The sequence below is a fragment of the Coenobita brevimanus genome, chromosome 5 (genome assembly GCF_032717465.1).
Source record: "Coenobita brevimanus isolate Jiangsu-jjx chromosome 5, ASM3271746v2, whole genome shotgun sequence".
NCBI lineage: Eukaryota > Metazoa > Arthropoda > Malacostraca > Decapoda > Coenobitidae > Coenobita > Coenobita brevimanus.
The window spans coordinates 40292083-40317082 of NC_136958.1; the positions used below are offsets into that span (position 1 = coordinate 40292083).

The following is a 25000-nucleotide window of genomic DNA, read 5'->3' on the forward strand; positions in this document are numbered from 1 at the left end:
GACTAGCATCATGTTCAGGTAGGAAAAAGAGAATACTGGAAGCTAGTGAACTAAAAATATATATACTTTTTCCTTCAGTCTTCGCCAATTATGCAAACTTCCGAGAAATGACGATATTGTGGCTTGCTTTGGAGAGAGAGAGAGAGAGAGAGAGAGAGAATACAGCCTCATAAGATCCAGCCGTGCTTGAATAACGCGAGGGAAACTCTAGAGGAAAGCGGAAATTGTCAGCGCCACCAGAGGAAGAAGAAAAGATTGAGGGAAGTTTCTCTCTCTCTGTTCATGAAGTAAGTGCTAGAAACGCTGCCAGTTCAACAGTATCTATCTATCTATCTATATCTATATTTGTCTCGATCAATCTACAGAATATCCATCTACCTCTATACAGTATGTTAATGGAGGAAGTGCTAGAAGCGTATCCAGTCCCACAAGTCTGTCTATCTATCTGTCCATCTATCTGGTCTATCTTTATTCCCAGAAGTGCTAAAAACGCTCCCTACCTATCAATAATACGTCGCTTTGTGCTAATTTTTAAACTATTGATGGGAAAAAGAAATTCTCTCTTATTTCAACTTGGGCCTGATTTTCGTATTTTTGCAGCTTATTTCGCGTAGCTCAGTGGCAGAAAAAGATAATACGACGACTCTACATCCTTTCCTCAGCACTTCTTCGTGACTAGCGCCGTCAAATAGTGTTAGTCTATTGTTACAACTCAGCATTAAGGATGGAGAGATGGCAATTTTAGGCCAGGTTAGCGTAAAAACAGTATATTAGCAAGAAATACGAAAGGGACTGTGAAGAGCCGTAGTATTGTCTTATTCTGCCATAAAGCTACGTGAAATTAGGAAGATATAGAGCCGTAGTATTGTCCTGTCCTGCCACCGAGCTACGTGAAATTAGGAAGATATAGAGCCGTAGTATTGTCTTATTCTGCCATAAAGCTACGTGAAATTAGGAAGATATAGAGCCGTAGTATTGACTTATTCTGCCATAAAGCTACGTGAAATTAGGAAGATATAGAGCCGTAGTATTTTCTTCTGCCATAGAGCTACGTGAAATTAGGATGATACAGAGCCGTAGTATTGTCTGTCTCCCAGTGAGCTACGTGAAATGGGGAAGATACTGTATAGAGCCGTAGATTGTCTTATTCTGCTACAGATCTACGTGAAATAAGCTGCACAAGGACGAAAATCTGGGCCAAGTTAAGGTGACAGGACTTTAGCTGATTGACTTGTAATGACCCCCTGACTGACCTGTGATGACCCCCCCGACTGACCCGTGATGACCCCCCCGACTGACCCGTGACGACCCCCCTGACTGACCTGTGATGAGCCCCCTGACTGACCTGTGATGAGCCCCCTGACTGACCCGTGATGACCCCCTGACTGACCCGTGATGACCCCCTGACTGACCCGTGATGACCCCCTGACTGACCTGTGATGACCCCCGAGACATTGACCTTCTCCGTAGGCAGGCGCTGGTGGAGTGTGATCGTTCCCTCTACGGTGTTACCTGTAGTGGGGGCGAGGTGGCACTTGGCTGTTCGACTCTGGAGGGGGAGGAGTGGGAATGAGTGGGTGATTCTGAGTGGTGTTAGAATGAAGAGAGTGAAGATGAATGGGCCTGAATGGGTGATTGATTTGAAGTGGTGTTGGAATGGAGAGGAGAGTGCAAATGAGTGGGCTTGAGTGATGTTAGAATGAAGAGAGTGCAAATGAGTGGGCTTGAGTGGTGTTAGAATGAAGAGAGTGCAAATGAGTAGGCTTGAGTGGTGGTAGAATGAAGAGTGAAAATGAGTGGGCTTGAGTGGTGGTAGAATGAAGAGGAGCGTGAAAATGAGTGTGTGGTTTTGAGTGGCGCAATAAGAATGAGACAGAGTGAAGACATGAGAGTTCGGTTATACTGAGGAAAAGAGTGAAGGCGTGAGTGGCTTGGTTAGATTGAAGACAAGAAGAATGACCGAAAGACTGAAGGCAGGAAGAAACATTGAAAGAATGACTGAAAGACTGACCTAAATGGTGTGGTTAGAAGAGAGAAAAGAATGAGGACTTGAGTGCTTGTCAGGTTATGCCAGAATGAAAAGTAGAATGAGCAGTTGGTTCGAAGGGTGTGCTTAGAATGAAGGGGAAAAAAGGGGAGATCTGGGATTGGTATGGGATGGGGTTAAAATTAGTTATGTAAATCTTCCTGCTTCGGTGTGTGTGTGTGTGTGTGTGTGTGTGTGTGTGTGTGTGTGTGTGTGTGTGTGTGTGTGTGTGTGTGTGTGTGTGTGTGTGTGTGTGTTTGCTTGTGTGTGTTTAAAATAATCTACTCTGCCTCGGATGTGCTTAAGTTAACGTTTGAATAAATTTAAAATCTTCCTGTAATTTCTCCACTGTGGCTGAGACCTGAAAACTTATAATATTAACTCCTTGTTCAGTGGGGTTTATTTTTCATTTATTTCTCCCTTATCTCCGGACGATTTTATTCAGTTTAGGAGACTTTTTAAGGAGTAGGACGAGATGTGACCTTATTACCCCTTGACTATAAGAAATCTGTCCCTAGTCGAAAGCAGCAGTAACATGAACCTAAATTTACGTCACTCAGGCTTTAGGGGTTGAAGGATGTTTAAAAGATGGTTCTCTAAATCCAGTGCTGTGCTTGGGATGCGTGTAAAGGGCCTGGCTTACCTCAGAGGGGAGGCTAGAGTTCTCCTGTGGATAGGTGTACCAGACAATGAGGCCAGCGGTAAGAGCTCCGATGCCCAGACACACCACCGCCGCTGCTACGTAGGCCACACACTTCCCCATCACGTCCACGGCTTACTGTAGAACCTGTCGTGGGAAGGAAAGGCCATGTACGTATTTCTAAGTACTCCCTACAAAACATTAACACTGTAATCTAATGCTTATGGTGGTTTTCATACCCAAACATCACCGCCGCCGTTACGTAGGCCACACACTTCCCCATCACGTCTGCTTCTTACTGTAGGATTTGCCAGTGGATTGCAGGGTCACGTCTACGCTTAACTCTGCTCACTGGGAGACTTTAACATCGTGCTATAATTCTGTATGATCTATATACACGTGCTAAAATTCACGATACATCGGTACTGTTCACTAAAGCTTTCATTTGATGGGCATGTACGAAAATTCTCGATAAATTCTTGAGGTTGGCGAATACATGGATTTAAGTGAAAGTTCCCAGTCATTTGGTTGGAATATTCTCTCTCTCTCTGTATGTGTGTGTGTGTGTGTGTCTCTATCTATCTATCTATAGCCAGACGCCTTAATCTCGTAAGGAGTGGCCACAAAATCGCCTTCACGGGGCTACGCTCTCCCCAGTTCACCCCCCTCCCCTCATAAATCTCCCCACACCATGACCCGTATTCTCTTCGGGGAAGGAGGCACCCTAACACCTCTTCCTTAGCGATTTATTTCTGGATATGGCTGGTTAAAATACTTTTGTACGGTATTTGTGTAGAGTATGGTGATGTTAGAAGGATATATATATATATATATATATATATATATATATATATATATATATATATATATATATATATATATATAACAGATTATGACAGAAAAGTGTAATAAACAAAATAAATCGCCTAGGACAAGGTGCTGGGGAGCTTACTTAACCGACCCCATGTCTCTATCTCATCCACTAGTTTATGCATGGAGGTGAGCATTCAGAATTGCGGTTTGAATAATCAGTACGTGGCCACAGGTGAAGATTCTCGGTAAAATCGTTAGGACGTTCATTAGGCGTACACGTACGAAGCCATTTTTAAATCCCTGAGGCCATTATTAAACCTCTGAAGCCGTTTTTAAACCCCCGATGCTATTTTTAAACCCCTGAAGCCATTTTTAAATCCCTGAAGCCATATTTAAATCCCTTCAGTCCAATTGCTTACTTTTCGTTTTACTTTTGCAGTCCAGACGATTTTACTCAGCTGAGGTTTGAAACTTGGCCTAAAACTGACATCTCCATCTTGAATGCTGAGTGGTAACGAAAGACTAACAAGATGGTGCTAGCCACGAAGAAGCGCAAGGGGAAGGATGTGGAGCCATAGCACTCACAATATGATGCTAGTCACGAAGAAGCGCAAGGGGAAGGATGTGGAGCCATAGCACTCACAATATGATGCTAGTCACGAAGAAGTGCAAGGGGAAGGATGTGGAGCCATAGCACTCACAATATGATGCTAGTCACGAAGAAGCGCAAGGGGAAGGATATGGAGCCATAGCACTCACAATATGATGCTAGTCACGAAGAAGCGCAAGGGGAAGGATGTGGAGCCATAGCACTGTCATTTTTCTCCCTTTGAGCTACGTGAAATAAGCTGCAAAAGGAAGAAAATCTGGGCCAAGTTAAGTAAAAGGAGTATAACACCTTCTTATCCTGGACTGGGATACACAAACGCACATAAGAATAGTTCCCTCTCGTCCCTTAGGTTTTTATTTGCTAGTCACGAAGAAGTGCTATGGCAGGTACAGAGCCCTATCATTCTCTCTCTCTCTCTCTCTCTCTCTCTCTAACACAATAACAGATAACCAGTAGGATACGACGCTAGTCACGAAGAAGTGCTACGGAAATAATGTAGAATCGCAGTACTGTCTTTGCCACTGAGCTACGTGAAATAAGCTGCAAAAGGACGAAAATCTGGGCCAAGTTGGAGTGAAAGGAGTATAAGCACTTACGTAAACTGGAGTGGATGGAGGTAATGCGGTAGGGTGGATCAGAGAGTGAAGCCGATGTGGACGGACTGGTGTCGGATGTGGAGTGGAGAGTATACAGGTGAGGAAGTGGGTGTGGAGTGATAAGGTGTGTGTGTGTGTGTGTGTGTGTGTGTGTGTGTGTGTGTGTGTGTGTGTGTGTGTGTGTGTGTTGTTTTTTAATGTTATATGTACGTTTTAACTTGTTGGTTGTGTGTGTGTTTATGTGTGTGTGTTTATGTGTGTGTGTGTGTGTGTTGATTTGTTGCGTGTGTTGTTTTTTAATGTTATATGTACGTTTTAATTTGTTGGTTGTGTGTGTGTTTATGTGTGTGTGTGTGTGTGTGTGTGTGTGTGTGTGTGTGTGTGTGTGTGTGTGTGTGTGTGTGTGTGTGTGTGCAGTTTATTGATGCAGGTATTAATTTGGTGGTAATGGTTGTGTGTGTGTGTGTGTGTGTGTGTGTGTGTGTGTGTGTGAGTCAGTGAACACTTGTATAGTGGAATTTGACTACGTAAGAGTGTGAGGGTCAGAGGAACTACCAACCCATGTGACATATATGAATCACACTTCCCCCACCACAACACCACACCACACCACACTACACCACACCACACTACGCTACACTACACCACACCACACTACTGTACATTACACCACACCACACCACACCACACCACACTACACTGCACTATACTACACCACACCACACTACACCACTCTACATTACACCACACCACACTACACTACACCACACCTCAACGTCAGACGAACTACTAACTAGTTCAACACACATGCCTGAGTGCCTGCCATCCTTACCAAGAATCATATTACACTACACTACACCACACTACACTATACTTACACCACACCAGGTACACCACACTACACTACACTATACTTACACCACACCAGGTACACCACACTACACTACACTATACATACACCACACCAGGTACACCACACTACACTACACTATACTTACACCACACTACACTACACTATACTTACACCACACCGATTACTCTATACTTCACTACACTATACGTACACCACACCATACGTACACCACACCAAGTACACTATACTTCACTACACCATACCTACACCACACCAGGCACACTATACTTCACTACACTATACCTACACCACACTAAGTACACTATACTTCACTACACTATACCTACACCACACCAGGCACACTATACTTCACTACACTATACCTACACCACACCAAGTACACTATACTTCACTACACTATACGTACACCACACCAAGTACACTATACTTCACTACACTATACCTACACCACACTAAGTACACTATACTTCACTACACTATACCTACACCACACCAAGTACACTATACTTCACTACACTATACCTACACCACACCAAGCACACTATACTTCACTACACTATACCTACACCACACCAAGCACACTATACTTCACTACATTACACTTCACCACACAATACTTACACCACAGTACACCACATCGTCACACTTGTCGCACCGCACTACACACCACGCACACTACACTATACTACACCACACCACACCACATCTCACTACATTACACTATACGCACACCAGACCACATCACACCATACCACACCACACCTCTCACTACATCAAACTACACTATATGCACAGCACACCACACCATACAGTACATTATTTTTATGCAGGGAAGAAGGAACCAAAGGCTGAACCCGCGATTTTGTTCCCATGAGAGGGAGAGAGAGAGAGAGAGCGCATTCTACAGTAGTCATCATCAGTATCACCACACCTGCCCCACACTTCCGCTACCACCTCTACCACAACCACCACACCACCACCACCACATCCCCGTGTTCCGCTTCATGCATTGTGTGTAAACCGGATGTCACGAGGATGTATAGGACAGTGATACGGAGAATACACACACACACACACACACACACACACACACACACTCTCTCTCTCTCTCTCTCTCTCTCTCTCTAACGCACTTCCACCTTCATAAAAAATTTTGTAAATATTTAAGAAGTCAGAAAAGAGAGAGAGAGGGAGTGAGAGAGAGGTCAGTTGCATTGAAAAATCTCATTCTTTACTATCCTTGTCTTATTCTAGTAGTTCAGTTAATCCTACACCAGTTATCCACTCTAAGCTCCCTAACACCTCTTCCTTACCGATTTATTTTTGGATATAGCTGGTTAATATCCTTTTGCTGGTTACTCAGGCACCACATTGCGATATTGGAAGAATTTTTGTAACGCAGAAAACGATGTAAAGGAGTGATAAGCAAAATAAATAGCTAAGGAGAAGGTGTTAAGGGGCTGCCTTACCCAATAACAATACCTGCTTAAATCTTACAATATACCCCCCAAAAATCGTACTTGGAGGGGTTGTAACGCAAAACGGGTGTAATAAGCAAAATAAATCGCTTGGGAAAAGGTGTTAGGGGGCGTCATTACCCGAAGGGAATTTTTGCTTAAATCCTACAATATACCTAAAAAAAAAAAAAATCGTAATTGGAGGGATGTAACGCTGAACAGGATAATAAGTTGTAATGAGCAAAATAAATCGCTTAGGAAAAGGTGTTAGGGGACTTCAAAACCCGACGAGAATACCTGCTTAAATCTTACAATATACTAAAAAAAAAAAATCGTAATTGGAGGGGGAAGGGGGTGCACAAAAAAAAAAAAAAAAAAAAAAAAAGGAAAATGAAAGACGGCCAAAATAAATCATGGTTCTTCGTCCTGGCCAATATTGCAGCTCCGGCAAGTGTGTGTGTGTGTGTGTGTGTGTGTGTGTGTGTGTGTGTGTGTGTGTGTGTGTGTGTGAGATATTACACCCGAGACATTACACTTCCACATATACTGCCCTTGCTTATATGGGTGTGTGTGTGTGTGTGTGTGTGTGTGTGTGTGTGTGTGTGTGTGTGTGTGTATGTGTGTGTGTGTGTGTGTGTGTGTGTGTGTGTGTGTGTGTGTGTGTGTGTGTGTGTGTGTGTGTGTGTGTGTGTGTGCGCGCGCGCTTTTTTTTTTTTTTTTTTACCACATATTGCACATCTAAGGTAATATACTCTGTTCACGCTCAGTTGGCGTAAAATTGCCATCTCTCCATCTTGAATGTTGAGTTGTATCAGTAGATTAACACTAGAATATGGTGCTAGTCACGAAGAAGTGCTGTGGAGAGTATGTTGAAAGTTGCATAAGGACGAAAATCTAAAAATAAAATGAAGTAGATATATTCACAAACGAAACGGAAATTAATCGCTAAAGAAGAGGTGTTCGGAAGCCCAGACTGACGAGGCGGTCCGTTGCGTCCTTGGCTGTCTCGTGTTCCGTTTTGTCCTTGGGTGTGTCCGTAACTGCGCCTCAGCCTCAGGAATTCGAGTTATAACTTGAGTGTAAGTGATGGAGGTCGTAAACAGGGTAACGTAAACTGCTCTTGTACACCAGATAATTCCTAGCCATCATCATAATCATCATCATTATCACCATCATCATATCATCTACATCTTTCTCCTTATCATCATCATCACCACCACCACCACCACCACCATCATCATTATCACCATCATCATATCATCTACTTCATCATCATCCTTCTTGTCATCACCATCATCATCATCACCTACATCCTCCTTATCCTTCTTCTTATCATCATCATCATCACCACCACCACCACCACCATCATCATCATCATCATCATCACCATATCATCTACTTCATCATCATCCTTCTTGTCATCATCATCATCATATCATCAACATCCTCCTCATCCTTCTTCTTATCATCACCACCACCACCATCATTATCATCACCATCATCATATCATCTACATCCTTCTCATCATCATCATCATATTTACATACCTTCTCCTAATCATCATCATCATCATATCATCTGCATCCTCCTCCTCATCATCATCATCACCACCACCATCACCACCACCAATCCTGTCGCTATGGAGTACAGGAAGTATATAAATGTACATGATAGTACATTTAGAGTATATGATAACACAGATAACACTCTATGCCTAACACACTTGACTTAGGCCTCTTCCTTATCGTTATCTCTAGACGCTGGCCAAGGTTCCTAGTCTTGTAGGATAAGGAGGCTCCCCTAACACCGTTTCCGTGGGGATTTATTCTTGGATGTGGCTTGTAAATATCTTTTTGTACGTTATATATGCAGACTATGGCAGTATTAGAGGGATTTATTTAACACAGAATAAGGCAGTAAGGTGTAATAAGCAAAATAAATCGCTTAGAAAAAGGTATAACCGAGTCTCTCCCATTCGACATATTGATTTGTTCATTTTATTGGGACTGACTTATTATTGAAAAAGTTACCTGTGTGTGTGTGTGTGTGTGTGTGTGTGTGTGTGTGTGTGTGTGTGTGTGTGTGAGAGAGAGAGAGAGAGGTAATGTAAGTGAATATTCGTGAGCCTGGTTTCTGGGCGGTATTCAGGTGCGGGTAGGAAGCTTACTCAACACCACATCCTTACCGATTTATTCCTGACTCTGCTCGGTTCCTATATTATGATGTGTTTTTCATGCAGTCTAGGTCAGTATTAAAAAGATATCTGAAGGGGGGGGGGGAAAGGATATTACTGGATAGTTTGGAAAATAAATCGCAAAGGAAAAGTTGTAAGGAAAAAAGAGGATATTAATGGGTAGTTTGGAAAATAAATCGCTAAGAAAAACTTGTAAGGAAAAAGGGGATATTATTGGGTAGTTTGGAAAATAAATCGCTAAGGAAAAGTTACAAGGGAAAAAGAGGATATTAATTGTTTGGAAAATAAATCGCCAAGGAAAAGTTACAGGGAAAAGGAGGATATTAATGGGTAGTCTGGAAAATAAATCGCTAAGGAAAAGTTATAGGGAAAAAAGAGGAAATATTTATGGGTAGTTTGGAAAATCAATCGCTGAGGAAAAGCTATAAGGAAAAAGAGGTTATTAATGGGGGGTGGAAAATAAATCGCTAAGGAAGAGGTGTTAGGGGACGAGTAAGGCGAGACTGGTTGCCATTTAGCCTGTGATAAATCGAAACCTTGAGACGCCATCCATCCTACTCACCTCCACCGCTACCACACACAGCTCCCTAACACCTTTTCCTTGGCGATTTATTTTTGGATATGGCTGGTTAATATAATTTTGTACGTTATTTATGCAGAATATGGGGATATTGGAAGGATTTATATAACAGAAAAGGACGGTAAGATGCAAGGAAAATAAACCGCCTAGGAAGAAGTGTTAGGGAGATTCCTTAACTGACAATTTTAGGCCAAGTTATAAAAGGGGATCGTGTAGGTGTAATACGCAAAATAAATCGCATAGAGATAGGTGTTAGAGAAGTTAGTCAAAATAGGATGGTTTAGGTGTAATAAGCAAATTAAGTCGCTTGGGAAGAGGAGTTAGGGATCGCGTTGGAGAACGTGTAATAAGCAAAATAAATCGCTTAGAGAGAGACGTTAGGGAAGATTTAGTCAAAAGGAAATCGTGTTGGTGTAATATGTTAATAAATCGGTTAGGAAGAGGTGTTTAGGAAAATTTAGTCAGCAGTGGATCGTGTTGGAGGTGTAACAAACCAAATCTCTTAGGAAGAGGTGTTAGGAAAGAGTGAAAAGAAGATTATGTTGGAGAAGGTGTAACAAACAAAATCGCTTAGGAAGAGGTGTTAGGGAAGAGTGAAAAGAGGATTATGTTGAAGAAAGTGTAATAAGCAAAATAAATCGCATAGGAACAGGAGTTTGGGATGGTGCTGGAGGAGGGAGGGAGGGAGATGAGTGGGCCAGCTTGTACTTTTTATCTGCAGGAAGCCAGACTATCACACAACCCACGGGCAAACGTTCAAACCCTATTGCGCAGAAGACCTTTACAATAATAATAATAATAATAATAATAACTGATAATAATAATAATAGTGATAATAATAAACTACGGTAATAATAATAATAACAATAAGTGATAGTGATAATAACAAATAATAATGATAATAATAATAATAAGAAGAATGATACCAGTAATAATAATAAGTGGTAATAATAATGTGATATCAATAATAATAATAATAATAATAATAATAGAGTAGGATGAAGCTCGGTTTTTGTATTTATTTATTTATTATTTTCTATGACCACGCCAACAAAACCTCTCCAGTTATATAAATCATTCTTTTATCACCATACTCTGCAGAATGATAATAAGTAGCCGTATTCAGTTTAGGAGAGAGCCGTGTGTGTGTGTGTGTGTGTGTGTGTGTGTGTGTGAACGGCCAGCTGAGAGCGAGGGCGGGAGTGAGCGAGAAAGAGAGTGAGATGGAGTCATCGTCAGAAAGAGAGTCGGCAGCGAGAGAGAGGAGGGAGGGTGAGGGAAGCGCGCGAGAGTAAAGAGAGAGTGAGAGACAAGCAGTACTCCCTTCCTCAAGAGAAAGAAAGAGAGAGAGAAGAGCGAGAGGGGAGAGAGAGCGGGGTGAGTGAGTGAGAAAGAGGAGAGAGAGAATCCATACCGACCTGACAGACAGCACGGCATAAGAAAGGGAGCAACACTACTTCTCTTAAATTCACCCGCCTATTCACAAACATTCTCAAGCCTTCCCACAGCACTTCTTCGTGACTAGCATATACCTGAGTAGCGGAAAGGGGCAATACTACGGCTGTACATCAGTCTGTAACACTTCTTCGTGACTAGCATGACATTCTAGTGATTTTCGTCCTCTTGCATCTTATTTCACGTTGCCTAGCAGAAGACAATGCTGCGGCTGTTCGTCCTTTCCATAGCACTTCTTCGTGACTACCATGAGATTCTAGTGTTAATCTATAGCTACATCTAAAGCATTCAGGACGGAGAGGTGGCAATTTTAGGCCAAGTTAGAGTAATAAGGGTGTAGGTTTTATTTAGCGTTATAGTATGCGATGCCAGTCACGAAGAAGTGCTATGAGAGAAATTGTCATAGTACTCTTATTCCTCCTCTAAGTAACAACAATAATAACAATAGTAGTAGTAGTAGTAGTAGTAGTAATGGTGGTGGTGATGGTAAATAATAATCAAAAGAATAAAAATAAGAACGACAGTAATAATAATAAAATACATACTGTATTCGACTGAAGGACTTACCACCACTAGACGTCACTAGAACATCTAACAATGGCGGTTAGAATTACACTATTTTAACTAGTACAGTATTCCTAGAAACGCAGGTTCGGAATGGCAACGAACTTCTCGGGGGCGGTGACAGACCCCGTGACATTTTAGTGTTGCCAATTTAGCGTTTTCTCGCTATATCTAGATACTAACCTCCATCTAGTGGCAAGTTTGGCGGGAAGAAATCTAACTATTAAAAGAGATTTCGGTAAAGTTTTGGCAATATTACGGTGATTACAGAGCCTTCCTTGCGATTTTATTTTTCTCTCAGCGACATTCTGGCGATTTTTTTCAAAGTAAGTTTGTATTTCGTCACCTTCATAAACAAACTGCCTAAGTCATATTTTCTACTTTTCGGGAAATCAAGAAAAAAAATCATTTTCTTAATTCTCATATTAATTCAGTGTTTATCCTTTTATAACTTATTGATAGAAGGACAAAAACATTCATATGCTTTTTCATGCGGAAGGTGCGCCACATGATGAAGAATTGGTTTAGGTAAAAATCCAGAAATCGTCGAAAAATGATTTAGGCAGTTTGTTTACGAGGGTGACGAGTTGTTATTAACCTTCATCTAACGCCAAGTGTACTGGTGAGAAATCTAGCCGTTTTCTGCATATTTCTTTGAAAGTTTTAGCAATAATTTGATGACAATTCTAGCGAGTTTCTGGAGACTTTTGCACTTGACAATACTAGCTGTTTCTGAGAGCGAGTTTATTATTTTGTAGTTTTAAATTTGGCAACCGTTATGAGGCCTGGGGAGGGAGAAGGCAGGATATGAGTTAACCCTCTCACCGCCATGACATCACTGTTTATTCTCGTTGCCTCCGGATTATGCAAAGAAGCTTAGAAGTTTGAATTTATAGTTTTGGATCTGGCAAACGTTATGTGCCAGCGGGGGGAAGGCAGGATATGAGTTAACCCTTTCACAGCCATGAATGACATCGTTGTTTATTCTCGCTGCCTGCAGATTATTCATAGAAGTTCAGTTTTCTCGAAATGAGGGAGTGAAACTTTTCCGTAACTCTCGTCGCTGCCAGAAGCTGCATAAAATCATAGAGCGGTAAAAACTAAATTTAAAAAAAAATACAAACAGGAGCGGTAAAGACTAAATAAATAAATAAAAGTAAAGAAGCTGGCAGATTCCATAATGCTCCTAGCCACGGTGCTCATCTCCGAAACTTGGCCTTCGAGCCTGTGGCGGGTTCTTATCTACTGCCCTAAGATACAAGGACGCGTGTTCTCGTCGGGTAAGGAGGCTTCCTAACACCTCTTCCTTGGTGATTTATTTTTGGATATGGCTGGGTGGCCCTTAATACAGAAAACACACACACACACACACACACTCTTCACTAGAATATTCATCAGTAGCCTGCCTTTTTTATTATAGTTCTCATTAACTTGGCCCAAATTTTAATTCTTTTGCAGATTATTTCCTTGTAGCGCAGACTGGCCATTATTACTGTGTGTGTGTGTGTGTGTGTGTGTGTGTGTGTGTGTGTGTGTGTGTGTGTGTGTGTGTGTGTGCGGTCAGGAGAAAGTTAGTGTGCTTGCGTCAGTGAAGGGGAAAAAATACTCAAGACGAAAGTGTGCATGCTAATGGTGACGAGAAAGTGCATGTTCGTGTGTGTGTGTGTGTGTGTGTGTGTGTGTGTGTGTGTGTGTGTGTGTGTGTGAGAGAGAGAGAGAGAGAGAGAGTGCTTGTTTGGGCTATCCTACAAGAGGAGCTTACTTTTTTTTTTTTTCGGCTCTGGGCATAAATTTCACAGTCCGTTCCCAAGGCCCAGTAGTCCTACATACCACACACCTCCACATATCACCACTTCGGCGCTAACACCCACCGTCCGTATTGATACATGCTTGGACTGTCTCATACAGGACTGGTGTATTGGTATTAGGAGGGGTATATTTAATGGTGGGTCTTCTGGTATATCAGTAAAGTCTGTTTTTACGAAATTCAAATCTTAAACTGTTCCCTGCCCCAGCCGGGAATCGAACCTGGGTCTGTTAGGACTGCAGGCCACCTCTCTACCTGTAAAGTGCGTGTTGATGGTTCTTTTGGCTGCTGCGTCAGTGGAGAGTGCGTTTAAGTGCTAAGTATCTTTAAGCAGAGTGTGTTAGGCATGTAGTGTGTGAATGGAGAGTGTTAGTGTGTCTGTTAGTGTTAAGTTCCTGTAGCGGGAAGTGTGTTAAAAATGAAGCTTCTTTTAACGGAAAGTGCGTGATTGGGGTGAGTCAGTGAAGAGGTGCGTGTTAGGAAGTCGCTAAGTTATTATTTAAAAGTGCGTGCCGCTCCTGCCTGTTAGAAGACAATGCAGTGATGAATATTTTAGTAGTGTGTGTGTGTGTGTTTCAAAATTCATTGTCTTTACTATCACCTATACTCACCATGAAAGTTTAAAATTCCCGCCGTTTTTACTCGACTAAATTCATCATGGCCGTTTCAATGATCTGTGCTTTTCCTTAAGTGGCCAGTCTTTGTGAAATTCGGTCTCCCATGCACTCAAAACTTTCTCCTTTGACTCATTAAGATTTTAATATCCGTTAGTAAAGATAAATGACTGTGAAATTCGGTCTCTCATGCTCTTAAAACTTTCTCCTTTGACTCATGAAGATTTTAATATCCGTCAGTAAAGATAAATATGAATTCTTTGTTTACACGATTTTTACGAGTCTAAAATTTATCACGCATGTTCCAGTAATTTGATACTCGTAGGCTCGTTTTCAGGCCAAACTTTGCGAAAATTTGGTGTGCCGTATTATTTTCTCAACTTTTTCCTTCATGATGTAAGACTTTCTATGTTCGTTAATAGAAATAAGTTTACATAATTTTACGAGCCTAAAATATATCACGCGTTTTTTTTTTTTTTTTTTTTTTTTAATTCTCGTATACCCATTTTCAGGTCAGTCTTGCTAAATTCTGTGTCTCACGCTCTCAGAACTTTCTCCTTTGAAATATGAAACTATTGATGTTCAGGAATACAAATTAATGATAGAGGTAAATGAATTGGTTTAATCATGTTGCAGTCTCCGGTAATGACGCATGTGTAATTATTATTATTGTTATTATTATTATTATTATTATTACTGCTGCTACAACTACTAATAATACTAATACTTGGTTCCTTCTTCCTCAAAAAAAAAAAAAAGCCTTCACCACCACCGCCACTACTACTATTTTTTTTTTTTTTTTTACAATACTACTACTACAAACAGGCTTTCGAGTGAAATTAATAACTCGCTCAGAGGGTTAGACATTAATCTGCTTAAGAGAGAGAGAGAGAGAGAGAGAGAGAGATAGGGAAATTAATCGGCTTAGGAGTGACCCTGAGAGAAACTAATCGGCTTAGGAGTGACCTAGAGAGAGAGAGAGAGAGAGAGAGAGAGAGAGAGAGGGAGGGAGAGTAATTAGGAGTGCCCCTTCTTGAGAGAGTCAAACTCTACTACAGACCCGTACAGGTGATTCAAAACTACACGTGAGATAAGAGTTAGTCTACACGTGAGAGAGAGAGAGAGAGAGAGAGAGAGAACCTACACGTGAGGGAGACGAGTTAAACTGCGCGCGCGCGAGAAAATTTTTTTTTTAGCTAGGTTGAGGTCCTATTGTGTCTAAATTCCCTAACACTACTTCTTTACCGATTTATCCTGCCCCAGTTATTTATTTATTCTGCCTCAGTATTATCTTCCATGTTACTGATGGAAAGTATGTCGATAAAATTAATATATAAACATAGGAGAGAATATTAAGGTGAAATATGCAGAATGAGTAGCTAGAGGAGAGGTGTTAGGGAACCCTTTACGACTTACGAATACCCGGTAATGGAGTAATGCTTCTAAATTTTGTTTCCTACTAGACTCTAACTTGGCCTAAAAATTCTCTCTCTCCCGTATCTTACCCCACATTAAAAAGGTCACTAAGCTGACTCTCTCTCGTCTTAACCCACATAAGAAAGGTCACTTCTAAGGACTAAGCTCTCTCTCTCTCTCTCTCTCTCTCTCTCTCTCTCTCTCTCTCTCTCTCTCTCTCATGGTAACGATAGATTAACACTAGAATATGATGCTAGTCACGAAGAAGTGCAATGGAAGGAATATAGAACTGCAGTAGTAGTATTCTGCCAATGAGCTACGTGAAGTAAGCAGAAACGTGGAAAAAAAATACGTGAAAATTATGTAAATCCTTTTACTACCACGTTCAGTGGTGTACCGAGGGGTACTTAAAAATGACTTTAGAATATGCCATATTTATGTCGTACACCCATTCCATATGGCTTCAAAATGATTACAAAATTGGCCAAAATGCAAATTTTTCTCCAGGGGGGGCTTAGAGCGCCCACCCCATAACCCCCCAGCTGTACGGGCTGGCTGTGGTCGCCTGTCATGGACTGCACAGAAGAATGAAAAAAAAAGTACCCCCCCCTTTTCTACTTTCTGGGTATACACTCGCTGTGGTCGCCTGTCATGGACTGCACAGATGAATGAAAAAAAAAAGTACCCCCTCCCCTTTTCTACTTTCTGGGTATACACTGACCACGTTACCTTAAATTTCACGTGAAGGATGAGTTGCACTTGAAGATGCACGTTGTAACTTCGGAGTTTAGTTACGTTCCTGTAGATTCACGTTCCCGCTACGTTCCGAGAGTTAGCATGCTTACGTTCCAAAAGTTTGCAGTTACGTACGTTCCAGCAGTTAGCAGTTACATATGTTCCTGAAGTTAGCAGAGTTACGTACGTTCCTGAAGTAAGCAGTTACATGCGTTCCTGAAGTTGGCAAGTTACGTACGTTCCAGAAGTTAGCAGAGTTACCTACGTTCCTGAAGTGAAGTGAGTTACGCACGTTCCAAAAGTTAGCAGTCACGTTCCTGGAGTTAGTAGATTTACGGTGGCGAGGCGAGGGGGGTAATTACCTTCTCAAAATTCGGCCGTAAGTTACAATGAAAAACTTACGAGATTTTTAAAAACTGAGGATGAGGGAGAGTCGTGGTCTGTGCGTCTCTCCACCTGTGTGACTTTGAAGTGAGTCCTGTGTGTGTGTGCACCGTGTCCGCGACTCATACATACGCACACACACACGCACTCACACTCACTCCCCTTCCTGCCGCCTCCTCCCGCGCAGATGCCACACACCGCCATTAACCGCTTCTCTGTCTGTCTGTCTGTCTCTCTCTCTCTCTCTCTCTCTCTCTCTCTCATATCCTGAAGAGGAAGGGATGGCCTCGTCTAGCACGTGTCTAAGGCGTCTCTGTGGCTCAGTCGGTATAGTACTCGCCTCTCATTTCAAATACGCACCTGCATAACAGTGCTTAGCTGTCTTTCGTTTCACAGCCTTTGCCTTATTTCTGACCTACCCTCTTCCAGTTTTTTCTTTATTTTTAGCCTGTCTGATAGTTTTGATTCCCATTTTGCGCTGGAGTTGTAATAGCAGTAGTAGTAAGAGGAGAAATAGTAGTAATAGAAGGAGGAGAAGTAGTGGTAATAGTAGTGGTGGTGGTGTTAGTAGCAGGAGGAGGAGTAATGGTAGTAGTTGTGGTGGTGGTGGTGGTAATAGTAGTAGTACTGATGGTGGCAGTGATAGTAGTAGTAATGGTAGTAGTAGTAGACGCATCTGAATATGAACCCGACGAACTGCAAACTAAACATACTCTCCTCATGCAGTCCACCATCCTGCTTTTGGCGGATAGGGAGTTGAGGGACTTTTGTATACCCGGCATCGGATCCGACCGTCTAGTGCCACCACGTGAAGGCAACCTCTTTAGTATCGGTGAGAGAGGAAAGAAGGAAAGTGTGGAAAGGAAAAGGAAAATAGGAAGGATTTGAAGTACCAGGAGGAGGAAAATAGGAAAAAAGTGAAGGACGGAGAGAAGGCGGAGGGAAGGAGGTAAGATGTGAAGGACGGAGAGAAGAAGGAGGGAAGGGGGAAAGAAGTGAAGGACGGAGAGAAGGAGGGAAGGAGGAAAGAAGTGATGGGAGGAGAGAAGGTGGAGGGAAGGAGGAAAGAAATGACGGGCGGAGAGGAGAAGGAGGGAAATAGGAAAGGAGTGAAATAAGGAGAGAAGGAAGATAGTGAAGGACGGAGAGGAGAAAAGGAGGAAATAAGTGAAGTACATGGAGGAGGAGGCGAGAGGGAGGGGGGGAGGGGGAACTGCACTGGGAGGGAGAGAAAGTTGCGGGACTTCACCTGGCCTAACCTCTTCAGTACGAGTCCCCAGGTAAATATCTGATCGCTGTCCAGAATCCATTAAGGGTGTTTGTATAGTGAAACTGTGATGGATTTTGACCTTGCTGGATGTGTATAAAATTGTCTCTTAAGCCAGTGACGAGGGTGATGATGATGGTGGTGGTGGTGGTGGTGGTGGTGGTGGTGGTGATTGTAGTAGTAGTAATCATTGTCTTTATCATCATCATAATACTACCACTACTACTACTACTACCACCACCACCACCACCACTACTACTACTACTACTGCTATTACTACTGCTTCTACTACTACTACTACTACTAATAATAATAATAATAATAATAATAATAAAGCATTACAAATATGTATATGGAGACAAACCCCTTCATTACGAGGGGTCTCATTTACACTTAAAAAAAAAATCTTGTTATAAATAAATAAAATAAAATAAACAAAAGGATGGAAGTAATGCGAGTATAAGTGGCTGGGGAATGGCTGGGAGAAGGAGGGAGGTGAGAAGACAGGAAGAAATCAGTAGGATAGAAGTTGTGGAAGCAATGAAGAAAGTTAAATCGGGGAAAGCCCCAGGAATTGATGGAGTGTGTGGTGAAATGCTGAAGCATGGGGGAGAGATAATAGTAGAATGGATGTGGAAGATGTGCAGATTGGCCTGGGAGGAAGGTAGAGTCCAGGAAGATTGGAAGTCAGGTATAATTATTCCCTTGTACAAAGGAAAAGGGGAAAAAGAAGTGTGTGGTAATCATAGGGGCATTTGTCTTCTTAGTATAATAGGAAAAGTGTATGGTAGGATACTTATTGACAGAGTTAGAGAAAGAACAGAGAAATTAGTTGGAGAAGAACAGGGAGGCTTTAGGAAGGGAAGAGGTTGTGTAGATCAGATATTCATTCTTAGATCTTTAGTGGAAAAGTTTCTAGAGAAGGGAAAGAAGTTGTATGCAGCTTTCATGGATTTGGAGAAAGCATATGACAGGGTGGATAGACAAGGATTGTGGAAAGTGTTAAGAATTTATGGAGTAGATGGGAAGTTGTTGAATGCTGTGAAGAGTATGTACGATGGTGCGAAGGCTGCGGTGCGTGTGGATGGTGAACTAAGTGAATTTTTCTCTTTGAAAGTTGGGTTGAAACAGGGTGTGTCATGTCTCCATGGTTGTTCAATCTGTACATGGATGGGGTAATAAAAGAGGTACAAGTTAGGGTAGTGGATGTTGGAGTGGCCCTGGTGAGAGAGGATAGTGTTTGGAAACTCCCTGTACTGTTGTTTGCAGATGATACTGTGTTGTTGAGTGAAGACGAAGGGGAGCTGCAAGGCTTGGTGGATGAGTTTGAGAGAGTGTGTAAGAAACGGAATCTAAAGGTGAATGTAGGGAAGAGTAAAGTGATGGTCTTTGAGAGTGGTGAAGTCAGTGAATGTACAGCGAGGTTGGATGGTGAGGAATTGGAAAATGTGAGTACGTTTAAGTACTTGGGTAGTGTGATAAGTAAGGATGGAGGTTTGGAGGGTGAAGTGCTTGAAAGGGTACAGCAGCGAAGAAAGGTTGCTGATTCTTTGAAAGTAGTGATAAGAAACAGGGAAGTGAGCATGAAAGTGAAAAAGTTACTACATGACAGTATTGTGATACCAACTCTAACGTATGGAAGTGAAGCTTGGACGTTGTTGGAAGGACACAAGTCAAGAGTGTGAGCAGTGGAAATGAGTTATTTCAGAGGAGCCTGTGGAGTCACATGGAGAGACAGGCTGACGAATGAGGATATAAAGGAGCGTTGTGGTGTGGATGTGGATTTGATAGGAAGCGTTATGAGGAACACACTGAAGTGGTTTGGCTATGTGGAGAGGATGGAGGGTGAAAGACTGACGAAGAGAGTGTATGTGAGTGAGGTGGAGGGGGGAAGAGGGAGGGGGAGGCCGAGGATGAGATGGAGGGATGGGGTGGAGAGGTATATGAGAGATGGGGGTGTGAGTTGGGAGCAGGGCAGTGAAATGGCGGGGGACAGGGCGACTTGGAGGCGATTTGTTTGTGGCCACCCCAAACGGGATTGAGGCGTCTGGCAATAGATAGATAGAATAAAATCGTCTGCCCCGTGCTTAGAATTAAGGAAGAAAGATATTAGCCCTTCTTCTCTAAATACCTTTTCCTTAGCGATTTATTTTCGGATGTGGTTGGTTAATATCCTTTTTGTAATTTATTCGTGCAGAGTATGGCGATACTTGAAAGATTTACTTAAGACAGAAGAGCAGAGGGACGGAGGGGGAGGCCAAGGATGAAATGGAGGGATGGCGAGGAGATGTATCTGAGAGAGGGGGGTGTGAGCTGGGAGCAGGGCAGTGAAATGGCGGGGGACAGTGCGACATGGAGGCGATTTGTTTGTTATGTGCCTGGCAATAGAGATAGATAAAGAGAAGAGGAGAGCTAGTTGTAATAATTAAATTAAATCGCTTAGGAAAAGGTGCTAGGGAACTTTCTTAACCGATGAGAAAACAGATTCAAAGATGAAATATTTTTATGCAGATACGAGTATAGGGACTGCTCTCTCTCTCTCTCTCTCTCTCTCTCTCTCTCTCTCTCTCTCTCTCTCTCTCTCTCTCTCTCTCTCTCTCTCTCTCTCTCTCTCTCCACACACACACACACACACACACACATGATTGATAGGCCTACGTGCGTGCGTCTTAAAACAAAGTGCTACTGATTGGATGATGTGTGTGTGTGTGTGTGTGTGTGTGTGTGTGTGTGTGTGTGTGATGATTTCTAAGTATACCTAGTTCGATAGCATTAGATAAGCTGTTACAGTGATAGAAAGGTGATGGCTAATTATTGTAGTTAGATAGCGTTAGACAGGGAGACAGCGTTAGTCAGATAGATAGACAGCTTTAGACATAGATATACAGTTTTAGACAGATAGATAGACAGCGTTAGACTGATAGATAGGCAGCTTTAGACAGATAGATAGACAGCGATAGACAGATAGATAGACAGCGATAAACAGATAGATAGCTTTAGACAAGGAGACAGCGTTAGACAGATAGATAGCGTTAGACGGAGATAGCCAGTTAGACAGAGGTAGATAGTGTTAGATTGTGGTTAGGCAGAATGATTGTTAGAGTGAGTTAGGGTGAGAGAATGATTGTTAGGGTGAGAGAGTGGTTGTTAGAGAGGGCGCAGTAATTTCACCTTGAACAGAGAACACTTATAAACAGGTTTACTTGGTGTTCAGTCCTGTTCTGCGTGACGTCAGCCTGTCTTTATTGATTGTTTTATTTTCTTCCTCCTTCCTCCCTGTTTCTTTTTTCTTTCCTTCTTTCTTTCGTTCTCTATTTCCTTCCTTCCTTCTTTCCTTCCTTAATCTCTATTTATATCTTTCTATCTGTCTATCTGTTTGTTTATATTTCTTTCCTTCCTTCACTTCATTCTTTCTCTTCTGTCCTTCATTCAGTAATTCCGTCTTTCTTTCCTTCCTTCCTCTCTCTCTCTCTTTCTCTCTCTCTCTCTCTCTCCCTCCCTTTCCACCTATACTCTGTTCACTTAAAGTAGGCGAAAAATTGCCATCGCTTCATCTTGAATGCTAAGTTGTGGCAATAGATTAACACTGGAATATGCTGCTAATCACGAAGAAGTGCCGTGGAAGGGATGCAGAACTCTCCTAACACTGCCTTATTCTGCCACTGAGATGCGAGAAATAGGCACCAAAAAATTAAGTATCTTCGCAAGGTTAAAATGAATGAACTATATGCCTTCACAGATACACAAATGCTGTAAATTATGCCACATGCTGTAAATTATGCTGTAGATTATGTCTGATGCTGTAAATTATCATGGTGCTTTGAAGTTCTCTCACGTGACTTCAGAAATGGACTCCCGTGAGAGATGCTGTAAGGAGTGGTTGGAGGGAGTTGAGGGAGTTGTTGCCTCTCCTGACACCAATAGGGCTCTCCCTCCATGCTAAGGGATCTTTTTGTATGTGGCATATTAGGAGTGTAATGCTGTAAGATATTGAGACCTGGCCAGTAAAGGAAGAGGATGTTTGCAAGCACAAACGTACAGAAATGACAGTGACTAGGTGGATGTGCAGTGCGTCCTTGAATGAGAGGCCTGGGGGAGGTAGGTTTACGATGGAAGAGTTGAGAGGAAGGATGGAACTGGAGTGTATTGGTGTTGTGATGGGGAGAGGTCGATTGAGATGGTTCGGGCATGTGGAAAGGATGGGGGATGACATTTGGGTGCAGATAGTGAGAAGTGTGAAAGTGAGGGGTAGGGTTGCGAGAGGCAGACCGAAAAAGACGTAGGACGAGATCTTACAGTGTGACCTCAAGGATGAGTGACTGATTAGGCAGGCTGCCAGAGATCGAGCAGCGTGGAGAGCCGCCATTAGGTGACCAAGGCCGACGCATGCAATCATACTGGAGTCTTTATGAACAATACGAACGATACGACGAGGCTCTAAATTGTGTCACATGCCGTAAATTGTCACATGCCATAAATTGTGTCATACGCTGTAACTTGTGTCACGTGCTGCAAATTGTGTCACGTGCTGTAAATTGTGTCACGTGCCATAAATTGTGTCACATGCTGTAATTGTGTCAAGGCTCATCATCATCATCATCATCATCGTCATCATCATCATCTAGGTAGTCCCAGTGACGTGGCGGGCTTTAGGGAAGGAGGTGGTGACAGGAAATGGGAGGGGGACAGAGGAGGTGGGGAGGTAGGAGGGATGAGGGAGAAATGGAGGAGGAAAGGGAAGAGAAGTGGGGAGGGGGGATGGAAGGGGGAGAGAGGTGGGAGGGAAAGAAGGAGAGGGGAGTTGAAGGGAAGAGGGAAGGGAATGTGGAAGAGGAGGGGGAGGAGAGAATGTGGGGAAGAGTGGGGTGGAGGAGGAGAGGGAGAGAGTGAGGAAGGCGGAAGGGGAAGTAGGAGAAGAAGAGGGAGGGGGGAGAAGTAGAGTAGAGAGGGGTGGGAGGGGAAATAGGGAGAAGGGGGGGAAGAGCGGAGGAAGTGGGGGTGGAGGGAGGGGGAGGGGGGATAGAAGACAGTGACATATTACTCACTTAGAATTCTCGTAACTAATAAAATATCGTAGTGATGTAATTTCTTCGTGAGTGTGGGTGGATGTGGCGTAAGAGGTTAAATTTCTTGGCGATGTCTCAAATTTCTTCTTACGCATCTTTTTTCAGCGTAAGAGAGATATTTCGAGACGGACGGGGGGGAGGAAAGACCTTAACCCCTTCAGTACGAGTTTTTTTATGAGGTGTATAAAATCGTCCGGTGTAAGTACGGAGAAAATAAACTATCTGAGTGGATGGTTAATTTTCTTTTTTCTGCGACGGAAACTGGTATGAAGGAGACGTTTCTCTCTCTCTCTCTCTCTCTCTCTCTGATAAGATTGATCCGGGCTGCCCAGTGTGTGTGTGTGTGTGTGTGTGTGTGTGTGTGTACCTGAATATGATTTTTTAAAAAGAAGTTGTATGTGCGTCATTGCGTACATGGCTGTGTATGTTTCGGCTTGCATAAATATTGCATGTGCACCTTGCATGTGTTGGTATACATGTGTGTGTGTGTGTGTGTGTGTGTGTGTATCATTGATTGAGTGAGCGTTTACAATACTGTGTGTGTGTGTGTGTGTGTGTGTGTGTGTGTGTGTGTGTGTGTGTGTGTGTGTGTGGTAATGACGTGTATGAATGAATAGGTTATTACACACAGTCTTGGTATTACTCATTCTCGGCGTTATGGTGTTGCGGCAGGATGAGGTTACACACACACACACACACACACACACACACACACAAAGCACAGAGAGAGAGAGAGAGAGAGAGAGAGAGAGAGAATTAGAAACAGTAATAAATCACATAAAACAAGGAAGGATTTCTCCATTTCCGCCCAGTTTCCGGAGGGGGCGGGGGGTGGGGAGAGGAGGGAAGGTTGGGGGGGAAGGGGTGGAGTTGGGGGGGAACTTTGATAATATTTTCCTGTCTTGGTGGAAGTGACGTTAATGTTTAAGTCATCGTGAATGATTGGTTGTGTGTGTGTGTGTGTGTGTGTGTGTGTGTGTGTGTGTGTGTGTGTGTGTGTGTGTGCGCTTTTATCATCATTATTTCCATTAAGAGTATTGTACATCATCATCATCATCACTATCATTATCATCTTCATCACCACCACCACCATCATCATCATCATTACCGTCATCACAACCACCAATATTATCATCATCATCATCATCATTACCGTCATCACAACCACCACCATTATCATCATCATCATCATTACCGTCATCACAACCACCACCACCATCATCATCATCATCATCATCATCATCATCATCATCATCATTGTCATACACCACCACCATGACCGTAACATCATCACAGTCACTTTCATATCATCATCATCATATACCACCACCATGACCATAACATCATCACAATCACTTTCATATCATCATCATCATCATACACCACCACCGTGACCATAACATCATCACAATCACTTTCATATCATCATCATCATCATCGTCATACACCACCACCATGACCATAACATCATCACAGTCACTTTCATATCATCATCATCATCATCGTCATACACCACCACCATGACCATAACATCATCACAATCACTTTCATATCATCATCATCATCATACACCACCACCATGACCATAACATCATCACAATCACTTTCATATCATCATCATCGTCATACACCACCACCATGACCATAACATCATCACAATCACTTTCATATCATCATCATCATCATCGTCATACACCACCACCATGACCATAACATCATCACAATCACTTTCATATCATCATCATCATCATCGTCATACACCACCACCATGACCATAACATCATCACAATCACTTTCATATCATCATCATCATCATCGTCATACACCACCACCATGACCATAACATCATCACAATCACTTTCATATCATCATCATCATCATACACCACCACCATGACCATAA

At 42.5% G+C, this 25000-nt stretch overlaps 1 protein-coding gene across 3 annotated transcripts in view; it reads right to left on the reverse strand.

Annotated features, from left to right (window-relative positions):
- LOC145398159 (superoxide dismutase [Cu-Zn] 5-like) overlaps positions 1-16857 on the reverse strand; it is a 30027-nt gene extending 13170 nt beyond the window's left edge. Inside the window, exons 1-3 of one of the 3 annotated variants that reach the window (XM_080271118.1) lie at positions 16784-16857; positions 2670-2813; positions 1435-1549 (exon numbers count right to left, since the gene is read on the reverse strand). In XM_080271118.1, the coding sequence (XP_080127244.1) occupies positions 1435-1549; positions 2670-2789 (235 nt within the window). In that variant the 5' untranslated portion in view covers positions 2790-2813; positions 16784-16857. Of the gene's footprint in view, positions 1-1434; positions 1550-2669; positions 2814-4685; positions 4705-16375; positions 16656-16783 lie in introns of those variants that run through there. The other 2 variants (XM_080271111.1, XM_080271124.1) reach the window with 2 other exon arrangements.
- Positions 16858-25000: the final 8143 nt, after the last annotated feature.